Source organism: Entelurus aequoreus, linkage group LG09 (assembly GCF_033978785.1).
Source record: "Entelurus aequoreus isolate RoL-2023_Sb linkage group LG09, RoL_Eaeq_v1.1, whole genome shotgun sequence".
Taxonomy (NCBI): domain Eukaryota; kingdom Metazoa; phylum Chordata; class Actinopteri; order Syngnathiformes; family Syngnathidae; genus Entelurus; species Entelurus aequoreus.
Genome location: NC_084739.1, coordinates 10,505,134 through 10,531,978, shown reverse-complemented (window position 1 = coordinate 10,531,978; position 26,845 = coordinate 10,505,134). Strand labels below are relative to the sequence as shown.

The 26,845-nt window shown below is 35.0% G+C and overlaps 2 protein-coding genes across 2 annotated transcripts in view; one reads left to right on the top strand and one right to left on the bottom strand.

The window, feature by feature from the left end:
• cuedc2 (CUE domain containing 2) overlaps positions 1-26,845 on the top strand; it is a 466,641-nt gene that overhangs the window by 75,558 nt on the left and 364,238 nt on the right. The window lies entirely within an intron of this gene.
• wnt8b (wingless-type MMTV integration site family, member 8b) overlaps positions 22,411-26,845 on the bottom strand; it is a 30,743-nt gene continuing 26,308 nt past the window's right edge. Inside the window, exon 6 of the mRNA XM_062057602.1 lies at positions 22,411-23,115. Coding sequence (XP_061913586.1) covers positions 22,546-23,115 — 570 coding nt within the window. The 3' untranslated portion in view covers positions 22,411-22,545. The remainder of the gene's footprint in view (positions 23,116-26,845) is intronic.

The following is a 26,845-nucleotide window of genomic DNA, read 5'->3' as shown; positions in this document are numbered from 1 at the left end:
CCATGACAGAAACCTAAAGAGAGCGAGAGAAGACCAGATGTTTCACCGAGACACCTAACGGGTAGGGTTGTACGGTATACCGGTACTAGTATAGTATCGCGTTATGACATTGCTGGGTTTACGAGCAGAGGAGCATGTTCGGCAGCGCACAATCACGGAGTACTTACAAACAGACACAGTCTGTAGACAGAAAAGGGAGAACGGACTTATTTTGGCTTAAAAACTGACGATATAGGTGAAGTTATAACACTGAAACGCCCTCAGGAAGAGGTGCTTTAAGACATGGCTAGCTGGCTAGCTAGCGGCTAACACTCATCCGCAGTCGGCAGTGTTTTAGCTACTTCTAAATCACTAATCCTCGCCTCCATGGCGACAAATAAAGTAAGTTTCTTACAAGTATCATCCCTGCAGGACAAGGAATAGCTAAGCAGGCTTCACTACACACCGTAGGAGGATACAATAGCTAACAAAAGCTAGCCGCGCCTGAATGTAAACAAATGCCATGTGTGGTGCACCTGACATCCACTGTAATGATACCAAGTACAAGAGCGTTTCTAGGTGATGATTACATCTATATTTTTTATCGTCACAAAATCTTTGATCCTTTTTTAAAAATTCATATTATGTTTATAAACTCAGTAAATACGTCCCTGGACACGTGAGGACTTTGAATATGACCAATGTATGATCCTGTAACTACTTGGTATCGGATCGATACCTACATTTGTGGTATCATCCAAAACTAATGTAACGCATCCAAACAACAGAAGAATAAGTGATTATTACATTTTAACAGAAGTGTAGATAGAACATGTTGAAACGGAAAAGAACCAGATAATAACAGTACATGAACAAGTGGATTAATAGTCCATTTTTACAGCTTGTCCCTCATCGTTTTGACAAAATAATAGAATGATAAATGACACAATATGTTACTGCATACGTCAACAGACTAATTAGGAGCCTTTGTTTGTTTACTTACTACTAAAAGACAAGTTGTCTTGTATGTTCACTATTTTATTTAAGGACAAACTTGCAATAAGAAACATATGTTTAATGTACCGTAAGATTTTTTGTTAAAGTAAAGCCAATAATGCCATTTTTTGTGGTCCCCTTTATTTAGAAAAGTATCAAAAAGTATCAAAATACATTTTGGTACCGGTACCAAAATATTGGTATCGGGACAACTCTATGCTTGTAACTCAAATGTTTTCTTACGACATAAAGCATAACAATTAGCCTCTTATCTCAAAACGCTCTTCAAAAGTTGAGGTATAAAGTAACATTTGAAAGGAGGTTGTGTTTTTGTGACGTCGCCATCTACCGGCCTGGCATGAACATTGCAGCTGTTTTTTTGTTGTTTTTTTGTCGGACTCAGTGAACGACGATTATTTTGATGCTGTTCAAACTTTCCAAAAACTCATGTTAACATATTTGCAGTCATGGGCAGTAACAAGCTACATGTAGCTAAGCGACGTAGCTTAACTACATTCCCCAGTAACGGTAGCTAAGCTACTTTTCCTTTAGCTTTGCTACTTTTAGACCCATGTAGCGAGGTAGCTTACATCAAAGCTACAAAGAGAGAAAATGGACTGCGAATCGAGGCCTGAAAAAATACGGTGAAAATAGAAAGACCTGGATGAATGAGAACATCCATACATACGGAGAAAATCCATGATGATTGGTTGGTGTTTGTATGATGAGACACTATTGGCTAAGGTTAGGGCGAAACATTACAGACTGGCCAATCAGAGGCAAGGTAAGGCGGTTCATAGGAACTCGGAAGCAAAATCGTAGCAGTCATGCACTCATGCCACATGACGACGAGGGAGTCGGAGATAGAGGGACGCTTCAAGCTGACCACTCAAAAAAAAGGAAACATACCGTATTTTTCGGAGTGTAAGTCGCTCCGGAGTATAAGTCGCACCGGCCGAAATTGCATAATAAAGAAGGAAAAAAACATATATAAGTCGCACTGGAGTATAAGTCGCATTTTTTGGGGAAATGTGTTTGATAAAAGCCAACACCAAGAATAGACATTTGAAAGGCAATTTAAAATAAATAAAGAATAGAGAACAACAGGCTGAATAAGTGTACGTTATATGAGGCATAAATAACCAACTGAGAACGAGCCTGGTATGTTAACGTAACATATTATGGTAAGAGTCATTCAAATAACTATAACATATAGAACATGCTATACGTTTACCAAACAATCTGTCACTCCTAATCGCTAAATCCCATGAAATCTTATACGTCTAGTCCAGGGGTCGGCAACCCAAAATGTTGAAAGAGCCATATTGAACCAAAAATACAAAAACAAATCTGTCCGGAGCCGCAAAAAAATTAAAAGCCATATTACATGTATCATGAGATATAAATTTAATTAAGAGGACTTAAAGGAAACTAAATGACCTCAAAAAAAACCTACAAATGAGGCATAATGATGCAATATGTACATATAGCTAGCCTAAATAGCATGTTAGCATCGATTAGCTTGCAGTCATGCAGTGACCAAATATGTCTGATTAGCACTCCACACAAGTCAATAACATCAACAAAACTCACCGTTGTGCACTCATGCACAACGTTAAAAGTGTGGTGGACAAAATGAGACAGAAAAAGAAGTGGCATAAAACACGTCCTAGAAAGTCGGAGAAAGTTATACATGTAAACAAACTATACGGTGAGTTCAAGGACCGCCAAAATTAGTAGGACAAAACGGCGCTCGCCAAATACTCTCATCAGTGGAGCATGTTTAATATAAACAGTGTGATTTATAACAATTAGGGAGGTTTGTGTCATGTTTGTCCTCCTACAGAAACCATACTAAAACAAAAAAATTGATTTTTTTCCCCTCATCTTTTTCCATTCTTCATACATTTTTGAAAAATCTCCAGAGAGCCACTAGGGCGGCGCTAAAGAGCCGCACGCGGCTCTAGAGCCGCGGGTTGCCGACCCCCGGTCTAGTCTCTTACGTGAATGAGCTAAATAATATTATTTGATATTTGACGGTAATGTGTTAATCATTTCACACATAAGTCGCTCCTGAGTATAAGTCGCACCCCCGGCCAAACTATGAAAAAAACTGCGACTTATAGTCCGAAAAATACGGTACTTAAAATTGGCCGAGGAATTCTCTCTCGTAGATTAGTTTTTTCCTTAAGTGATGACGACGATGACGCGTGTCCTTAGCCATTTTTAGACAAATGTATGCGTTTAGAGAAAACAATGCCCAAAACCTTAGTTTTTAGTTGTTTACAATGAATTGATTAATTAGTTGAAAAACTTTTTCGGGTGTTACCATTTAGTGGTCAATTGTACGGAATATGTACTGCACTGTGCAATCTCCTAATACAAGTTTCAATCAATCAATCAATCAATCAATCAATCAAAAAAAACAACTCTGTAAACCAAAATCATAATTGCTCTCTTTATCTAAGACCTACACTACCGTTCAAAAGTTTGGTGTCACATTGAAATGTCCTTATTTTTGAAGGAAAACTCTGTACTTTTCAATGAAGATAGCTTTAAACTAGTCTTAACTTTAACGAAATACACTCTATACATTGCTAATGTGGTAAATGACTATTCTAGCTGCAAATGTCTGGTTTTTGGTGCAATATCTACATAGGTGTGTAGAGGCCCATTTCCAGCAACTATCACTCCAGTGTTCTAATGGTACAATGTGTTTGCTCATTGGCTCAGAAGGCTAATTGATGATTAGAAAACCCTTGTGCAATCATGTTCACACATCTGAAAACACTTTAGCTCGTTACAGAAGCTACAAAACGGACCTTCCTTTGAGCAGATTGAGTTTCTGGAGCATCACATTTGTGGGGTCAATTAAACGCTCAAAATGGCCAGAAAAAGAGAACTTTCATCTGAAACTCGACAGTCTATTCTTGTTCTTAGAAATGAAGGCTATTCCACAAAATTCTTTGGGTGACCCCAAACTTTTGAACGGTGGTGTATGTGTCAAAGTCAAGGCCCTTGGGCCAGATCCGGCCCACGAATGAATGATCTATGGCCCCCGGGATGTTATTTGATTAGTATTAGAACCGGCCCGCAGGCCACGGCCGCCTGCTGCTGTTTTGCACGCTGTGTTCAAAATGGGGACCCCATCAAGTCATAAAAATGGGGTCCTCACAGTACATTTTTGGGGTCCCACTTTTTTGTAACCGTTTTAAAAATAAAAAATAAAAAAAATAAAAATAAAAAATAAATAAATATATATATATATATATATATATATATATATATATATATATATATATATATATATATATATATATATATATATATATATATATATATATATATATATATATATATATATAAAATGTATGCATTATCCTGTTATATCTCACATTCTATATTGTGTTTTGGAAAAAGGTTGTCATTGATTTACTTGTTTGCTGTTTGCCTGTTGAAAATGTTTTCCCTTGAAATAACTGACAGAGCCATAAGAAAATATTGCTTTATTCCATTTAATGTACAGGATATGTGATTTTTTTCTTTGAAGGAAGTTTGTTTTTGTCCGTGAGCCTGTTGAAAAAAATGTTTTCACTCGAACTTAGTGACATAGCCATACAAAAATGTTGGGTTATTCGTTTAATCATTAAATAAAATTCAGTACACTGTGTGAGGTCTTGGTTCAATAGGGTATGTGCAATCATTTTACAAACCCCGTTTCCATTTGAGTTGGGAAATTGTGTTAGATGTAAAATTAAACGAAATACAATGATTTGCAAATCCTTTTCAACCCATATTCAATTGAATGCACTACAAAGACAACATATTTGATGTTCAAACTCATAAACTTTATTTTTCTTTTGCAAATAATAATTAACTTAGAATTTCGTGGCTGCAACCCGTGCCAAAGTAGTTGGGAAAGGGCATGTTCACCACTGTGTTACATGGACTTTCCTTTTAATAACACTCAGTAAACATTTGGGAACTGAGGAGACACATTTTTGAAGCTTCTCAGGTGGAATTCTTTCCCATTCTTGCTTGATGTACAGCTTAAGTTGTTCAACAGTCCGGGGGTCTCCCTTGTGCTATTTTAGGCTTCATAATGCGCCACACATTTTCAATGGGAGACAGGTCTGGACTACAGGCAGGCCAGTCTAGTACCCGCACTCTTTTACTATGAAGCCACGTTGTTGTAACACGTGGCTTGGCATTGTCTTGCTGAAATAAGCAGGGGCGTTTATGGTAACGTTACTTGGATGGCAACATATGTTGCTCCAAAACCTGTATGTACCTTTCAGCATTAATGGCGCCTTCACAGATGTGTAAGTTACCCATGTCTTGGGCACTAATACACCCCCATACCATCACAGATGCTGGCTTTTCAACTTTGCGCCTATAACAATCCGGATGGTTATTTTCCTCTTTGGTCCGGGGGACACGACGTCCACAGTTTCCAAAAACAATTAGAAATGTGGACTCGTCAGACCACAGAACACTTTTCCACTTTGCATCAGTCCATCTTAGATAAGCTCGGACCCAGCGTTTCTGGGTGTTGTTGATAAATGGCTTTGGCTTTGCATTGTAGAGTTTTAACTTGCACTTACAGATGTAGCGACAAACTGTAGTTACCGACAGTGGTTTTCTGAAGTGTTCCTGAGCCCATGTGGTGATATCCTTTACACGCTGATGTCGCTTTTTGATGCAGTACCGCCTGGGGGATCGAAAGGTCCGTAATATAATCGCTTACGTGCAGTGACTTCTCCAGATTCTCTGAACCTTTTGATAATATTACGGCCCGTAGATGGTGAAATCCCTAAATTCCTTGCAAATAGCTGGTTGAGAAATGTTGTCCTTAAACAATTTGCTCTCACATTTGTTCACAAAGTGGTGACCCTCGCCCCATCCTTGTTTGCGAATGACTGAGCATTTCATGGAATCTACCTTTATACCCAATCATGGCACCCACCTGTTCCCAAGTAGCCTGGTCACCCGTGGGATGTTCCAAATAAAAAATAAAATACCTACTCAGTGGCCTAGTGATTAGAGTTGTGAGTTTAAACCCCGGCCGAGTCATACCAAAGACTATACAAATTGGACCCAATACCTCCCTGCTTGGCACTCAGCATCAAGGGTTGGAACTGGGGGGTTAAATCACCAAAAATTATTCCCGGGCGCGGCCACCGCTGCTGCTCACTGCTCCCCTCAGCTCCCAGGGGGTGAACAAGAGTGATGAGTCAAATGCAGAGGACACATTTCACCACACTTAGTGTGTGTGTGACAATCATTGGTACTTTAACTTTAACTTTAAAGGCCTACTGAAGGCCACTACTACCGACCATGCAGTCTGATAGTTTATATATCAATGATGAAATCTTAACATTATAACACATGCCAATACGGCCGGGTTAACTTATAAAGTGACATTTTAAATTTGCCGCTAAACTTCCGGTTCGAAACGCCTCTGAGGATGACGTATGCGCGTGACGTAGACCGGCGAACACGGGTATGCCTTCCACATTGAAGCCAATACGAAAAAGCTCTGTTTTCATTTCATAATTCCACAGTATTCTGGACATCTGTGTTCGTGAATCTGTTTCAATCATGTTCATTGCATTATGGAGAAGGAAGCCGAGCAACAAAGAAGAAAGTTGTCGGTGCGAAATGGACGTATTTTTCGAACGTAGTCAGCAACAACAGTACACAGCCGGCGCTTCTTTGTTTACATTCCCGAAAGATGCAGTCAAGATGGAAGAACTCGGATAACAGAGACTCTAACCAGGAGGACTTTTGACTTGGATACACAGACGCCTGTAGAGAACTGGGACAACACAGACTCTTACCAGGATTACTTTGATTTGGATGACAAAGACGCAGACGTGCTACTGTGAGTATGCAGCTTTGGCTTCTAAACACTTGATCGCTTGACCGTATGTGCGCAACTTTTTTTTGCGTATGTACGTAACTTTTTTAAAATATATAAGCTTTATGAACCTTGGGTTAGGTGAACGGTCTTTTGGGCTGAGTGATTGTGTGTGTTGATCAGGTGTTTGAATTGTATTGGCGTGTTCTATGGAGCTAGGAGCTAGCATAGGAGCTAGGAGCTAGCATAACACGTACCGTACCGTACGTGCGCGTCACGTACGTAACTTTTTAAAAATATATAAGCTTTATGAACCTTGGGTTAGGTGAACGGTCTTTTGGGCTGAGTGATTGTGTGTGTTGATCAGGTGTTTGAATTGTATTGGCGTGTTCTATGGAGCTAGGAGCTAGCAGAGGAGCTAGGAGCTAGCATAACAAACACCTAGGTGTTATTATGCAGGATTAATTTGTGGCATATTAAATATAAGCCTGGTTGTGTTGTGGCTAATAGAGTATATATATGTCTTGTGTTTATTTACTGTTGTAGTCATTCCCAGCTGAATATCAGGTCACCCCCGGCTCTCACAGCATCTTCCCTATCTGAATAGCTTCAACTCCCCACTAGTCCTTCACTTGCACTTTCCTCATCCACAAATCTTTCATCCTCGCTCAAATTAATGGGGAAATTGTCGCTTTCTCGGTCCGAATCTCTCTCACTTCATGCGGCCATCATTGTAAACAATAGGGAACTTTGCGTATATGTTCAACTGACTACGTCACGCTACTTCCGGTAGGGGCAAGCCTTTTTTTTATCAGATACCAAAAGTTGCAATCTTTATCGTCGTTCTATACTAAATCCTTTCAGCAAAAATATGGCAATATCGCGAAATGATCAAGTATGACACATAGAATAGATCTGCTATCCCCGTTTAAATAAAAAAAATTCATTTCAGTAGGCCTTTAAGTGTTTGATGAGTGTTCCTCAACCTTCTCTGTCTTTTTTGCCACTTGTGCCAGCTTTTAAATTCCAAATGAGCTAATATATGATAGTTTTCCAGTTCGAACGTTAAGTGTCTTGTCTTTGCAGTCCATTCAATTGAATTTAAGTTGAAAATGATTTGCAAATCATCGTATTCTGTTTTGCCAACTTGGGTTTTGTACATCCTTACATCCATTTGCTACCGCTTGTCCCTTTTGGGGTGGCGCGGGGGGGTGCTGGAGCCTATGTGGGACCATGTATAGAAATGCCGTTAAATGTAGCGAGCTACTTTTTCCGTGTAGCTTGCCACAATTCTCCGGGGATAGCTTCCGGTAGTCACCTGTAGCTTAGCTCACCACATTTTCCAATATTTGTACGGACTTTCTCACTGGGAAAGAAAAAAAAAAAAAAAAAAAGCCAATTAGCATCTTCCCAACCCAGAGCTCCCAAATTCCAGCAAATATTTGGAATGCCAGCTCCCTTGTTGGTGAGCAGCGACACGCCGGGCCGGGCCCCTGCGGGGGGTCATGTGAGGAGGGAGGATGGAGGAGGGGGGTGGGGGGGGGGGGTTGTTCTGATGATCATTATTTGCTAAATAAGATGTCAACAAGGTGTTTCCTTGACACATTACTGGGCGAGAGGAGGAAGGTGCAGAAACGAGCGCCGCCGGGCCCTTTCTAATCTCCCCTCGCCGCGCGCCAACCCCGCCCGGGGCCCTCGGCGACCACTTCTCCTCCTCCCTCGCCCTCGCAGGTGGGATTCCCCCCCCCCCCTCCCTCCCCGGGGCAAAATCATGTGTTTATAAAACCCACTTGTTTGGGCACAATACTTGAACTAACTTCCTTTCAGCCGACAGTGTGAATCCGTGTAAAGCCTTTTCCCAAAGTCCTTTAGAAGGCGACAGTCCATTGAGAGCGGAGGAGGAGGGATTACCTTCCTCGACAGCGGTGCATTTCCGAGAGAGCTGATTAGCTCTGCATTCATTGTTAAATCGAGCAAAGCAAGGCCCTAGAGGAGTGAAAGGAGCCAAATAGGAATAAAACAGCCGCAGGAAGCCTTGCACAGGCAACCTAAAGTTTTCCCAACAGTCCCCCACCCCAGCACCACCACCACCACCTACCACCTACCACCGTCGCTACTCCAAAAAAGGAGATTAGCATACAAAATTAGAGGCGGGTTGATTTTTTTTTTTTTTTTTTTTTTTTTTTTTTAACTTGCCTCATTGCCCTCCTCCACCCCCGGGCTACGACTCTGTCTGGACAAAGTTAATTAAACTAGTATTAAACAGTAAAGAAACTTGGGGAGTTTCTTTGAGGATTAGCGTGCATGATGGTAGGGGGGGTGGGGGGGGGGGGGGGGGGGGTTGGGGGATTTGTCAAGGCGAAATTGAGAAAGGCTCGAAAAGAGTGCCTTGGAGAGTTTTCTTTTCTTTTCTTCCTATGCAACCTCCGCCCCGTCGTATATATCCCCGAGCCCGAGGTTGTGTTTCGGTCAAAGCACAACACAAACTGAACGAGGAAGAGTTTTTATTGTTGTTCTTTCATGACATCCACAGCAGCTAATAACAAACAGTACGACTAGGCGAGGCTGTGCAATAAATTAACAATGTACAGTACAAAGTGCTTTATCTTATATACATTTAAATACAACAGGAAAAAAACGTGGTTACAATGAAACCAATTTTTTATTTTATTTTTTTTTATTTTATTTTTTTTTTATTTTGTTGACAGAAGATTACCGAACTAACGGGATGACTTCAAATGGTCATTGAAAGTCGTTCTGGATTTAAAAGTGTGTGCACAATAGAAACAACGATTTTACCAGAACATTGTCACAATTTCTGACGGGCGTTTTGCTCAATTTCCATATGGCGAGAAATTAAATTTTGCGTTGTCTTTAAAAGGGACTTAAAATGAATGTTGGCTTTTTTGACTTATAAATGTTAGGGGTGGTCCAAAAAAAATCGATTCACAAGCAAATCTAATGTTTTATTTATTGCGATTCTGAATCGATTCATAATTTTTGAGAATAAAAAAATTCCCAATTTTTTTGTAATTTTTTTTTTGAAGAATCACTTTTTGGATTAAAAACATTACCCAACTTTTATTGATATTATTAATATTAGAGGTTAGGTAAATAATCGATTTTTAGATGCATCACAATTCGGATATGAACAATTATAAAATCGATTAGTTAATGTCAATAGTCAATAGTCGATTTATTTATTTTAATTTTTTCGATTTTGTTGACAGAAGATTACCGGACTAACGGGATGACTTCAAGTTCTGGATTTAAAAGTGTGTGCACAATAGAGACAACGATTTTACCAGAACATTGTCACAATTTCTGACGGGCGTTTTGCTCAATTTCCATGATCGATGATACGGCAAGAAATTCAATTTCGAGTTGTCTTTAAAAGGGACTTAAAATTAATGTTTTCTTTTTTTATTTATAAATGTTAGGGGTGTTCCAAAAAAAATTGATTCACAAGAAAATCGCAATTTTTATGTATTGCGATTCTGAATCTATTCATAATTTTTGAAAATGAAAAAAAAACATACCCATTTTGTTTTTGTTTTTATTTGAAAGAATCAATTTTTCGATTATAAACATTATAAACTAACTATTATTGATACTATTACAAATAGAGGTTGGGTAAATAATCTATTTTTAGATGCATCGCAATTCGGATATGAACAATTATAAAATCGATTAGTTAATGTCAATAGTCAATAGTCGATTTATTTATTTTAATTTTTTCGATTTTGTTGACAGAAGATTACCGGACTAACGGGATGACTTCAAATAGTCGTTAAAGTAGTTCTGGATTTAAAAGTGTGTTCACAATAGAGACAACGATTTTACCAGAACATTGTCACAATTTCTGACGAGCGTTTTGCTCGATTTCCATGATCGATGATATGGCGGGAAATTCTATTTAGAGTTGTCTTTAAAAGGGACTTAAAATTAATGTTTGCTTTTTTTATTTTTAAATGTTAGGGGTGTTCCAAAAACAATCGATTCACAAGAAAATCGCAATTTTTATGTATTGCGATTCTGAATCTATTCATAATTTTTGAAAATGAAAAAAAAACATACCCATTTTGTTTTTGTTTTTACTTGGAAGAATCAATTTTTCGATTATAAACATTATAAACTAACTATTATTGATACTATTACAAATAGAGGTTGGGTAAATAATCTATTTTTAGATGCATCGCAATTCGGATATGGACAATTATAAAATCGATTAGTAAATGTCAATAGTCGATAGTCGATTTATTTATTTTTATTTTTCGATTTTGTTGACAGAAGATTACCGGACTAACGGGATGACTTCAAATGGTCGTTGAAAGTCGTTCTGGATTTAAAAGTGTGTGCACAATAGAAACAACGATTTTACCAGAACATTGTCACAATTTCTGATGGGCGTTTTGCTCAATTTCCATACGGCGAGAAATTAAATTTTGCGTTGTCTTTAAAAGGGACTTAAAATGAATGTTGGCTTTTTTGACTTATAAATGTTAGGGGTGGTCCAAAAAAAGTCGATTCACAAGCAAATCTGATGTTTTATTTATTGCGATTCTGAATCGATTCATAATTTTTGAGAATAAAAAAATTAAAAAATTCCCAATTTTTTGTAATTTTTTTTTTGAAGAATCACTTTTTGGATTAAAAATATTACCCAACTTTTATTGATATTATTAATATTAGAGGTTGGGTAAATAATCGATTTTTAGATGCATCACAATTCGGATATGAACAATTATAAAATCGATTAGTTAATGTCAATAGTCAATAGTCGATTTATTTATTTTAATTTTTTCGATTTTGTTGACAGAAGATTACCGGACTAACGGGATGACTTCAAATGGTCGTTGAAAGTCGTTCTGGATTTAAAAGTGTGTGCACAAAAGAGACAACGATTCTACCAGAACATTGTCACAATTTCTGACAGGCGTTTTGCTCAATTTCCATGATCGATGATATGGCGGGAAATTCTATTTAGAGTTGTCTTTAAAAGGGACTTAAAATTAATGTTGGCTTTTTTTACTTATAAATGTTAGGGGTGTTCCAAAAACAATCGATTCAAAAGAAAATCGCAATTTTTATGTATTGCGATTCTGAATCTATTCATAATTTTTGAAAATGAAAAAAAAAACATACCCATTTTGTTTTTGTCTTAATTTGGAAGAATCAATTTTTCGATTATAAACATTTTAAACTAACTATTATTGATACTATTACAAATAGAGGTTGGGTAAATAATCTATTTTTAGATGCATCGCAATTCGGATATGGACAATTATAAAATCGATTAGTAAATGTCAATAGTCGATAGTCGATTTATTTATTTTTATTTTTCGATTTTGTTGACAGAAGATTACCGGACTAACGGGATGACTTCAAATGGTCGTTGAAAGTCGTTCTGGATTTAAAAGTGTGTGCACAATAGAAACAACGATTTTACCAGAACATTGTCACAATTTCTGATGGGCGTTTTGCTCAATTTCCATATGGCCAGAAATTAAATTTTGCGTTGTCTTTAAAAGGGACTTAAAATGAATGTTGGCTTTTTTGACTTATAAATGTTAGGGGGTGGTCCAAAAAAAATCGATTCACAAGCAAATCTAATGTTTTATTTATTGCGATTCTGAATGGATTCATAATTTTTGAGAATAAAAAAATAAAAAAATTCCCAATTTTTTGTAATTTTTTTTTTGAAGAATCACTTTTTGGATTAAAAACATTACCCAACTTTTATTGATATTATTAATATTAGAGGTTGGGTAAATAATCGATTTTTAGATGCATCACAATTCGGATATGAACAATTATAAAATCGATTAGTTAATGTCAATAGTCGATAGTCGATTTATTTATTTTAATTTTTTCGATTTTGTTGACAGAAGATTACCGGACTAACGGAATGACTTCAAATGGTCGTTAAAGTCGTTCTGGATTTAAAAGTGTGTGCACAATAGAGACGACGATTTTACCAGAACATTGTCACAATTTCTGACGGGCGTTTTGCTCAATTTCCATGATCAATGATATTGCGAGAAATTCTATTTAGAGTTGTCTTTAAAAGGGACTTAAAATTAATGTTGGCTTTTTTGACTTATAAATGTTAGGGGTGTTCCAAAAAAAATCGATTCACAAGAAAATCGCAATTTTTATGTATTGCGATTCTGAATCTATTCATAATTTTTGAAAATGAAAATATAAAAATCCCAATTTTTAAAATTTTTTTTGGAACAATCAAGAAAATCTCAATTTTTATGTATTGCGATTCTGAATCCATTCATAATTTTTAGAAAACGAAAAAATTCCCAATTTTTTTGTTTTTGTTTTGGAAGAATCAAATTTTCGATTATAAACATTACCTAACTATTATTGATACTATTACTATTAGAGGTTGGGTAAATAATTGATTTTTAGATGCATCACAATTCGGATATGGACAACTATAAAATCGATTAGTAAATGTCAATAGTCGATAGTCGATTTATTTATTTTTATTTTTCGATTTTGTTGACGGAAGATTACCGGACTAACGGGATGACTTCAAATGGTCGTTGAAAGTCGTTCTGGATTTAAAAGTGTGTGCACAATAGAGACGACGATTTTACCAGAACATTGTCACAATTTTTGACGGGCGTTTTGCTCAATTTCCATGGCGGGAAACTTAAAGAGACTTAAAATGAATGTTGGCTTTTTTGACTCATAAATGTTAGGGGTGTTCTAAAAAAATCGGTTCACAAGCAAATCGCAATTTTTATTTATTGCGATTCCGAATCAATTCATAATTTTTGAGAATGAAAAAATAAAAAAATTCCCAATTAAAAATTTTTTTTAAGAATCAATTTTTCAATTTAAAATATATTACCCACTTTTTATTGATATTATTACTATTAGAGGTTGTGTAAATAATCGATTTTTAGATGCATCGCAATTTGTGTATGGACATTTATAAATGGACTAAGGGAATTAGATTGGATTAGATTAGATTAGTTTACTTCAAAGGGGACAATGCAATGACTTCAAATGGTCGTTGAAGTCGTTTTGGATTTAAAAGTGTGTGCAAAATAGAAACAACATTTTTACCAGAACATTGTCACAATTTCTGACGGGCGTTTTGCTCAATTTCCATGATCTGGCAGGAAATTCAATTTCGAGTTATCTTTAAAAGGGACTTAAAATTAATGTTGGCTTTTTTTACTTATAAATGTTATGGGTGTTCCAAAAAAATTGATTCACAAGAACATCGCAATTTGTATGTATTGCAATTCTGAATCCATTCATAATTTTTGAAAATGAAAAAAATAAATTCCCAATTTTTTTTAATTTTTGTTTTGGAAGAATAAATTTTTCGATTATAAACATTACCTAACTATTATTGATACTATTATTATTAGAGGTTGGGTAAATAATCGATTTTTCGATGCATCGCAATTCGGATATGGACAATTATAAAATCGATTAGTAAATGTCAATAGTCGATAGTCGATTTATTTATTTTAATTTTTTCGATTTTGTTGACGGAAGATTACCGGACTAACGGAATGACTCCAAATTGTCGTTGAAAGTCGTTCTGGATTTAAAAGTGTGTGCACAATAGAGACGACGATTTTACCAGAACATTGTCACAATTTCTGACGGGCGTTTTGCTCAATTTCCATGATCTGGCAAGAAATTCAATTTTGAGTTGTCTTTAGAAGGGACTTAAAATTAATGTTGGCTTTTTTGATTTATAAATGTAAGGGGTGTTCCAAAAAAAATAGACTCACAAGAAAATCGGAATTTTTATTCATTGCGATTCTGAAACAATTCATAATTTTTGAGAATGAAAAAAAAAAATGTTTATTTATTTTTTGAACATTAAATTTTTCGACTAAAAACTTTACCCAACTATTATTGATATTATTACTATTAGAGGTTTGGTAAATAATCTCTCTTTAGATGCAAAGCAATTCAGATATGGGCAATTATAAAATCGATTAGTAAACGTCAATATTCGGTTTATGTATTTTAATTTTTTAATTTTTTCGATTTTGTTGACGGAAGATTACGGGACTAATGGAAGGACTTCAAATGGTCGTTTTGGATTTAAAAGTTCACAATAGAGACGACGGTTTTACCAGAACATTGTCACAATTTCTGACGGGCGTTTTGCTCAATTTACAGGATCTGGCAATAAATTCAATTTGGAGTTGTCTTTAACTTAACATTAATGTTGGCTTTTTTGACTTTTAAATGTAAGGGGTGTTCCAAAAAAAATTGATTCAAAAGCAAATTTTTATTTATTGCGATTCTGAATCGATTCATCATTTTTGAGAATGAAAAATAAATAAAACAATAATTCTCAAAAATGATGAATCGATTCAAAATATCATCATCAATCTAATAGTAATAATATCATTCATAGTTGGGTAGTGTTTTTAATTTAAAAAAATAGATTCTTAAAAAAAAAATTTTAACAATAAATTTTTCGATTGAAAACATGACCCGACTATTAATGATATTATTACTATTAGAGGTTTAAAGATGCATCACAATTTGGATATGGGCAATTATAAAATTGATTAGTAAATGTCAATAATGGATAGACGATTTATTTATGGTAAATAAATGAATCAACATTTAGCTGACTTCAGCGAGACACCATAAAAGCTCCTTAGTTATGTTCCAGTTTTGCAGACATTTCCAAAAGTGATGGGAAATAATTCAACTGATTCCTATTAAAAAATGCACTGTTTTTAAAAGTTGCAAGTGATAAACGCTTATTTAGTGAAATGAAAAGAAATGTAAAACTGCATCAATACACATAAATTAAAGTTGCATCAATAATCGATTTTTAATCGAATCGTAACCCTAATGGAATCGTGATGTGGCCAAAGATTCCCACCTCTAATTATTATTGATACTATTGCTTTAATACATTTGAGGTTTTCCTTTTTTAGTATTGCATTTGAATCTCTTCTCAATGGCTTTGTATTATAAAGCTGGGATTGATTTGCTCTATTTTCTTTTATTAGATTAATTAACATTCTGTGATTTTGGTAAATAAAAAAATAAAAAAATGTTTAAGATGTTTTTTAAGCCAACACAGCAAGAACAGCAAAGAGGAGCTTTCGTAACCTGTAACCTGGTATGAAAAGATTTTTCTATAATTCATATACCGAATAAAATATTGAGAGAATCTTGTTGACTATTCTGCAACGAATAGTCACCCCAAGAATCAGAATCGAATCGCAAAGAATCCCACCTCTAATAAATGTTATTACAAAGTTGGATATCCGTGTTAAATAATACCAAAGCGTCAAACAATAAGGTCCAAATATTTTGGCGTGATGCCTCTGTTTGCAGGGTTTTGCAGTCTGGCTACGTTGTGAGGTCACCGCGAGGTGGACGTACCTATTTACACAACAAGTCAAGCGCTCAGCCAGAACTGCTACAGGCTATGTAAAAAAAAAAACACACAAAAGGTAAGATAAAGTATTATTTTCATCTTATCTTGACGTGCTCATTATAACACTGACGTGTGACATAAATTCTGTTTAAATGCAGCTTTTTTAAATTTTTTATGAGGAGTATGAATCAATAATGTATCTAATGTTGTGACCGGATGAATCTATATAAAGTTTTTGCAGTTTACACTACCGTTCAAAAGTTTGTGGTCACCCAAACAATTTTGTGGAATAGCCTTCATTTCTAAGAACAAGAATAGACTGTCGAGTTTCAGATGAAAGTTCTCTTTTTCCGCCCATTTTGAGCGTTTAATTGACCCCACAAATGTGATGCTCCAGAAACTCAATCTGCTCAAAGGAAGGTCAGTTTTGTAGCTTCTGTAACGAGCTAAACTGTTTTCAGATGTGTGAACATGATTGCACAAGGGTTTTCTAATCATCAATTAGCCTTCTGAGCCAATGAGCAAACACATTGTACCATTAGAACACTGGAGTGATAGTTGCTGGAAATGGGCCTCTATACGCCTATGTAGATATTGCACCAAAAACCAGACATTTGCAGCTAGAATAGTCATTTACCACATTAGCAATGTATAGAGTGTATGTCTTTAAAGTTAAGACTAGTTTAAAGTTATCTTCATTGAAAATAAGGACATTTCAATGTGACCCCAAACTTTTGAACGGTAGTGTATATATAAATATATATATATATATATATATATATATATATATATATATATATATATATATATATATATATATATATATATATATATATATATATATATATATATATATATATATATATATATATATATATATATATATATATATATATATATATATATATATATATATATATATATACTGTATGTATATATATATATGTATATATATATATATATATATATACTGTATGTATGTATATATATATATATATATATTATATATATATATATATATACTGTATATACATATATATATATATATATATATATATATATATATATATATATATATATATATATATATATATATATATACTGTATATACATATATAGAAAAGCGCTATACAAGTACAACCCATTTATCATTTATTTATATATATATATATATATATATATATATATATATATATATATATATATATATATATATATATATATATATATATATATATATATATATATATATATATATATATGTATGTGTATATATATATATATATATATATATATATATATATATATATATATATATATATATATATATATATATATATATATATATATATATATATATATATATATATATATATATATATATATATATATATATATATATGTTAGCAGCCAAGAGGGGCTTTTGTATACTGTAACCTGTTTTGAAAAGGCTTAATTTATCATTTTTATCATTTTCAAAAAGGCTTAACTTATCATTTTCATACCACATATTAATATGTTGCGGTAATCGATTTCAATGGAGAATGGACTCTGAACGAAATCATCACACCACGAATCAGATTCAAATCGAATCATGATTTGTAGTAAGATTCACATCCCCAGTTCTTAAGCTATTTAGACTTCTTCAGAAACATGAATGGCTACCACCGCTTACCATGTGGCTCGTACTTAACTAACATAACATTAATATTTTAGCAAAATTTCAGCCAATATGTGGTTAAAAAATGTCTATTATGCAAATATTTTGTATGTATATCCTCCAGAGAGCCAGCGTCCTCTGCAGTGGACATTTGTTTGATCTTCTGCCAGTGTTACCCATATAGAACAGTAAAATGCATGAGCACCAATGTCCACCGCAGAGGACACGTCTCTAATATCATTTGATCCCAAAAATTAAAGAAATTGATGGAATATTTGATTAAAATTATTATTATCCTTTTTAAATTATGCCCTATTTGATTAAACCGCAATTCGATGGAATTTCAGCAGGCACAAGACATTGATACAACGTTGATTATATGTACATGTCCTTTAAAACTGACTTTGAAACAACGTTGCAAAATAGTTGTATTTGTAAATTGAGACAACGTTGATGTCTAACGTTGGATCCACGTTGTCGGTTGGGAAATGACCAAATTTCAACGGTCAAATCAGCGTCACAACTTGACATTGAATAGACGTCGTCAAAAAGCATGTTGCATCAACGTTGTATTTGTGTTGTAGAATATTGGTTGGAAAATTACCAAAACTCATGGTCAAATCAACGTCAGAACCTAACATTGAATAAACGTTGTCAAAAGGCATGTTGTATCAACGTTGTATGTGCGTTGTAGAATATTGGTTGGAAAAATGACCAAATTTCAATGGTCAAATCAACGTCAGAAACCAACATTGAATAAAGGTCAAAAAGCATGTTGTTTCAACGTTGAATGTGTGTTGTAGAATATTGGGTGGAAAATGACCAAAATTCAATGGTCAAATCAACGTCAGAACCCAACATTGAAGAAACGTCGTCAAAAGGCATGTTGTATCAACGTTGTATGTGTGTTGTAGAATATTGGTTGGAAAAATGACCAAAATTCAATGGTCAAATCAATGTCAGAACCTGACATTGAATAAACGTTGTCAAAAGGCATGTTGTATTATCGTTGTAAGTGTGTTGTAGAATATTGGTTGTAAAAATGACCAAAATTCAATGATCAAATCGACGTCAGAACCTAACATTGAATAAACGTTGTCAAAAGGCATGTTGTATTAACGTTGTAAGTGTGTTGTAGAATATTGGTTGGAAAAATGACCAAAATTCAATGGTCAAATCAATGTCAGAACCTGACATTGAATAAACATTGTCAAAAGGCATGTTGTATTATCGTTGTATTTGTGTTGTAGAATATTGGTTGGGAAATGACCAAATTTCAATGGTCAAATCAACGTCAGAAACCAACATTGAATAAACGTCAAAAAGCATGTTGTTTCAACGTTGAATGTGTGTGGTAGAATATTGGTTGGAAAAGTGACCAAAATTCAATGGTCAAATCAACGTCAGAACCTAACATTGAATAAACGTTGTCAAAAGGCATGTTGTATTAACGTTGTATTTGTGTTGTAGAATATTGGTTGGAGAAATGACCAAAATTCAAAGGTCAAATCAATGTCAGAACCTGACATTGAATAAACATTGTCAAAAGGCATGTTGTATTATCGTTGTATTTGTGTTGTAGAATATTGGTTGGGAAATGACCAAATTTCAATGGTCAAATCAACGTCAGAAACCAACATTGAATAAACGTCAAAAAGCATGTTGTTTCAACATTGAATGTGTGTTGTAGAATATTGGTTGGAAAATGACCAAAATTCCAATGGTCAAATCAACGTCAGAAACCAACATTGAATAAACGTCAAAAAGCATGTTGTTTCAACGTTGAATGTGTGTTGTAGAATATTGGTTGGAAAAATGACCAAAATTCAATGTTTAAATCGACGTCAGAACCTAACATTGAATAAACGTTGTCAAAAGGCATGTTGTATTAACGTTGTAAGTGTGTTGTAGAATATTGGTTGGAAAAATGACCAAAATTCAATGGTCAAATCAATGTCAGAACCTGACATTGAATAAACATTGTCAAAAGGCATGTTGTATTATCGTTGTATTTGTGTTGTAGAATATTGGTTGGGAAATGACCAAATTTCAATGGTCAAATCAACGTCAGAAACCAACATTGAATAAACGTCAAAAAGCATGTTGTTTCAACGTTGAATGTGTGTTGTAGAATATTGGTTGGAAAATGACCAAAATTCCAATGGTCAAATCAACGTCAGAAACCAACATTGAATAAACGTCAAAAAGCATGTTGTTTCAACGTTGAATGTGTGTTGTAGAATATTGGTTGGAAAATGACCAAAATTCCAATGGTCAAATCAACGTCAGAGCCTAACATTGAATAAACGTTGTCAAAAGGCATGTTGTGTTAACGTTGTAAGTGTGTTGTAGAATATAGGTTGTAAAAATGACCAAAATTCAAAGGTCAAATCAACGTCAGAAACCAACATTGAATAAACGTCAAAAGGCATGTTGTATTAACGTTGAATGTGTGTTGTAGAATATTGGTTGGAAAAATGACCAAAATTCAATGGTCAAATCAATGCCAGAACCTAACATTGAATAAACGTTGTCAAAAGGCATGTTGTATTAACGTTGTAAGTGTGTTGTAGAATATTGGTTGGAGAAATGACCAAAATTCAATGGTCAAATCAACATCAGAACCCAACATTGATTAAACGTCGTCAAAAAGAACGTTTCAACGTTGTTTGTGTGTTGTAGAATATTGGTTGGAAAAATGACCAAAATTCAATGGTCAAATCAACGTCAGAACCCGACATTGATTAAACGTCGTCAAAAAGCATGTTGTTTCAACGTTATGCTTGAGTTCCTCAACGTCAGGACCTAACTCAACAAGTTCTCAACGTTGTTTCAATGCCTGGTGCCTGCTGGGTTAGGTATAGCAATGTTTGCATCTAGGGATGGGTACCTTTCACATTCAAAACGATACGGTACCAATTCCTGGTAGCTGGGAATCCACACCGGTACTTAAAGCTACTCATTTTAAGTTTGTCCTTGTGTGTTGCCGTAGTCAGGAAGAAGTGTTTGCCATAAAGCTAAATGTGCCAGTCTCGTCTTATGTTGTGCCCTACGAAGTCTTAATACTGTATTTTTCGGACTATAAGCCGCAGTTTTTTTTCATAGTTTGGCCGGGGGAGCGACTTATACTCCAAAAAATACTGTATATATATATATATATATATATATATATATATATATATATATATATATATATATATATATATATATATATATATATATATATATATATATATATATATATATATATATATATATATATATGTATCTCTTTATATATATTTTTTTCTTCTGATTATTATTATTATTAATGTATCATTATTTTATTTTTTTGTTTATTTAATTGATGTAATTGTAGATAATACTTGTTTTTTTTGCTGTTTTTTCTTATTTTTGGGTAGGGGAGTGGTATGGTGGGGATATAAACAGAAATATTTAAACATATAGGGCAGACAACAGATACATGATGTATGTGAATATGATGTAATGGATAGGAATGTCTGATGCTGGATTTCAATAAAAATAAAATGAAAAAAAAATAATAATAATCGCAACATTGTCTAGAAGCAGTCCGTCTGACTCCACTATGAATACGCTTGTTTGCCCGCCAAGTGCTTAGGCAAGTGCCGAGTCCGCCGCCGTACAAAGGTATCAAAATATGGAACTATATGGTAACTATCTGTACTAGAGATGTCCGATAATGGCTTTTTTGCCGATATCCGATATTGTCCAACTTAATTACCGATTCCGATATCAACCGATACCGATATATACAGTCGTGGAATTAACACATTATTATGCCTAATTTTGTTGTGATGCCCCGCTGGATGCAATGTAACAAGGTTTTCCAAAATAAATCAACTCAAGTTATGGGGGGAAAAAAATGCCAACATGGCACTGCCATATTTATTATTGAAGTCACAAAGTGCATTATTTTTTTTTTTTAACATGCCTCAAAACAGCAGCTTGGAATTTGGGACATTCTCTCGCTGAGAGAGCATGAGGAGGTTGAGGTGGGCGGGGTTTTAGGGGTAGTAAAGGGGGGTATATTGTAGCGTCCCGGAAGAGTTAGTGCTGCAAGGGGTTCTGGGTATTTGTTCTGTTGTGTTTATGTCGTGTTACGGTGCGGATGTTCTCCCGAAATGTGTTTTGTCATTCCTGTTTGGTGTGGCGCATATTTGCAACAGTGTTAAAGTTGTTTATACGGCAAACCCTCAGTGTGACCTGTATGGCTGTTGACCAAGTATGCCTGAGCCGTAGATATTATGTGACTGGGCCGTGCCTTTAAGGTTTATTGGCGCTCTGTACTTGTCCTACGTCCGTGTACACAGCGGCGTTTTATAAAGTCGTACATTTTACTTTTTGAAACCGATACCGATCATTTTGAAACCGATACCGATAATATCCGATATTACATTTTAAAGCATTTATCGGCCGATAATAGCGGCAGTCCGGTATTATCGGACATCTCTAATCCGTACCCATCCCTATCTGCGACTACGTTTGTGGTGAGTGCATTGCAACATTGTTTTAAAAAATAAATACATAGAGCGGTGGAAAAAGAACCGAATCAGCGACAAATCCCCCAACAATGTGTGTATAAAAAAAAAATGTAGAAAAATAAATCTTAAATACATTTACACCCTCCAAGTGTGACGCTCAGTGCTTCTTCCTCAGTTTAAGGTTCTTCCGGCGGCTGCCCGCGCTCTCGTTCCTCGCCCGGGCCCCTCCTTTCTTCACGCAGTAGAACTTGGTCACGGTCTTCCTGCACTGTTCGCACTTGACGGCGCAGCACCAGTGGAACTTACAGTTGCAGCTGGACACCGTCTCCGCCTTGCGCTCCTCCACGGCCAGGCCGCACTCGCCGCACAGCCTCTTGCAGCTGCGCTTCTCCCACTTGCTGAAGGTCTTGCCCTTCTTCACGCACTCGCGGCCCTCCGTGCCCGGCAGGCCCAGGGTGCGGTTCTCCAAGCAGTAGTCGGGGGAGTCCTCCAGGTGGACCAGCTCCTTGCGGGAGATAGAGCTGAAGGTCTCGGCGACGGCCCCCCGGCCGGCCGCGCTGTTCCCGGCCCCGCGGAGGAGATCCACCTTCAGGGCTCGGTGGTACTTCTCCTTCAGGTAGTTGCCCACTTCCCGGAACTCGGGCAGCTGCAGCCAGCAGGTTTGCGTGGTGCAGCTTCCTGAGACCCCGTGACACTTGCAGGTCTTCTGCATGGTCCCCTTCACCGCCTGGCAGGAGTCAGGACACACGGATGTTGTTTTCAGTAAGTTTCAGACAAGTGTTTTTCAACCTTTTTTGAGCCCAGGCACATTTTTTCCGTTGAAAAAAAATGCGGAGGCACACCACCAGCAGAAATCATTAAAAAACAAAACTCGGTTGACAGTAAAAAGTCGTTGTCGTAATTGTTGGATATGACTTTAAACCATAACCAAGCATGCATCACTATAGCTCTTGTCTCAAAGTAGCTGTACTGTCATGACCTGCCACATTATTTTGAGTTTTTTGCTGTTTTCCTGTGTGTAGTGTTTTAGTTCTTGTCTTGCGCTCCTATTTTGGTGGCTTTTTCTCTTTTTTTGGTATTTTCCTCTAGCAGTTTCGTGCCTTTTTTGAGCAATATTTCCCGCATTTACTTTGTTTTACACTGTTTATGGTTAATTTACTCTAAATTTCTACTGTAATTTTTATATATTTTTTAAATAGTTTATAAAACTGTAGAATTGAAGACATTATCGACAAACTCATACTTGCCAACCTTGAGACCTCCAATATCGGGAGGTGTGGGGGGGCTTGGTCGGGGGGGGGGGGGGGGGCGTGGTTATTTACAGCTAGAATTCACCAACTCGAGTATTTCATATATACTTCATATATATATATATATATATATATATATATATATATATATATATATATATATATATATATATATATATATATATATATATATACTTATTTTATATATATATATATATATATAATATATATATATTTTTTTTTTATATATATTTATATATACATATATATATGTATGTATATATATATATATATATATATATATATATATATATATATATATATATATATATATATATATATATATATATATATATATATATATATATATGAAATACTTGACTTTCAGTTAATTCTAGCTATATATATATATATATATATATATATATATATATATATATATATTTTATTTTCATAGAAAAAATAAAAAAATACTTGAATTTCAGTGTTCCGGTGGCTATCCATTAGATGGCAGTATTGGCTTGGTCGGGGGGGGGGGGGGGGGTGGTTATTTACAGCTAGAATTCACCAACTCGAGTATTTCATATATATTTCATATATATATGTATATATATATATATATATACTTATTTTATATATATATATATATTTTTTTTTTTATATATATATATATATATACATATATATATATATATATATATATATATATATATATATATATATATATATATATATATATATATATATATATATATATATATATATATATATATATATATATATATACATATTTATATATATATATATATATATATATATATATATATATATATATATATATATATGTATGAAATACTTGACTTTCAGTTAATTCTAGCTATATATATATATATATATATATATATATATATATATATTTATTTTATTTACATAGAAAAAATAAAAAAATACTTGAATTTCAGTGTTCCGGTGGCTATCCATTAGATGGCAGTATTGTCCTGTTTAACTTCTCCGTTCATGATGAGTATATCATTTCGGCCACCGTGTTCAATGGAGAAGTCTGTTCTATGACGTCATTGGGCAGGCAAGCTGTTTATATTGTGGGAAAGCGGACGTGAGAACAGGCTGTCCCCACTCAGTCTCAGGTCCGCATTGAGCTGGAGGGGGCGTGGCCTCCAGCTCCGGCTGAATACCGGGAGTTTGTCGGGAGAAAATCTCTGCCGGGAGGTTGTCGGGAGAGGCGCTGAATACCGGGATTCTCCCGCTAAAAACGGGAGGGTTGGCAAGTATGCAAACTATGTATATTTCTATTTTTTTTGCATTTTCTGTTTCCTTACATTACTTTCAAATTCATGTAAAATTATGATATTTTTCCGCAAAACGTTTCATGAAAATTTCTGTAAATATAATGTTTTTGATCATTATTTGGTTTACAATGTTTTACTTTAATTTTATGGTTTTCGTTTGGCAGCCATAGCTGCCAGTAGACGACCGTTTTTTTACAGAATTTTATTTTACAGTGTAGCAAACAAGAATATGTCAGTCCTTTTTATCCGTCTTTGGGGGAACATTGTTGATTGTCATGTCATGTTCGGATGTACTTTGTGGACGCCGTCTTTGCTCCGGAGTAAGTCTTTGCTGTCGTCCAGCATTCTGTTTTTGTTTACTTTGTAGCCAGTTCAGTTTTAGTTTCGTTCTGCATAGCCATCCCTAAGCTTCAATGCCTTCTCTTAGGGGCACTCACCTTTTGTTTATTTTTGGTTTAAGCATTAGACACCTTTTAACCTGCACCCTGCCTCCCGCTGTTTCCGACATCTACAGAGCAATTAGCTACCTGCTGCCACCTACTGATATGGAAGAGCATTACACGGTTACTCTGCCGAGCTCTAGACAGCACTGACCACTCAACAACAACACATCATTTGCAGGCTATAATTACTGGTCTGCTAAAAATATTTTTAACCCAAATTGGTGAAATTAGATCATCTCCCACGACACACTAGTGTGGGTTAAGAAGCCACAAGATCCCGCCATCAGTAATTTGACCGCAGTATACCGGGAAAATATTATAAGTCTTGAAAGCAGTGGACATTTTTCAACAGATTCTCAACAATGACTACTAGGGGTGCTCAAAAAAATCTAATCACATCCAAATTGTGATGTTTTTTTTATTCTGAAAAAAATTCATAATTATTTTTTGGGGGCAAGTTTTTTGGGGTTTTTTTAGGAATCAATTTTTCAATTAAAAACATTGAACAACTATTATTAATATTATTATGATTGATACTGTTGCTTTTATTATTTTTTGGTTGTCAGTATTATATTTGTAGGTCTTCTTACTTCCTTTGTAAATGCATATCCTAAGTATTGTGAAGCTGGGTTTAGGTTGGAGTTAAGCTTACTTTATTTTCTATTGTTAGATTAATTAAAATTCTGCAATATTTAATGTAAATACAATTTAAAAACACATTTTCGAGAACGGAATCTGAACGAAATCATCACCCCACGAATCGGATTGAAATCGAATCATGAGTTGTAGTAAGATTCACATCCCTAGTTCTCAAGCTATTTAGACTTCCTCAGAAACATCAATGGCTACCACCGCTTACCATGTGGCTCGTACTTAACTAACATAACATTCATATTTCAGCATCATTTCAGCCAATCTGTGGATGAATTAAAGAATTAATGGCTATGATGCAAATATTTTGTATGTATATCCTCCAGAGTGCCAGCGTCCTCTGCAGTGGACATTTGTTACACATATACAGTAGTACAGTAAAAAATAAAAAAGCCTTCTATGGATGAGCATCAATGTCCACCGCAGAGGACACTTCTCTTATATCATTTCATCCCAAAAATTAAAAAAAATAGACGGAATATTTGATTACTATTATTATTATCCTTTTTTAAATATGCCGATTTTGATTACATTTTTAAAAAGACGTTTTTTTAGGCCAACAGTATAACCCAGCAAGCACAAGACATTGATACAACGTTGATTATACGTACATGTCCTTTAAAACTGACTTTGAAACAACGTTGCAAAATAGTTGCATTTGTAAATTGAGACAACGTTGGATTATTGATGTTGGTTGGGAAATTACCAAAATTCAATGATCAAAACAAAGTCCCAACCTGACATTGAATAAACGTCGTCAAAAAGCATGTTGTTCCAACATTGTATTTGTGTTGTAAAATATTGGT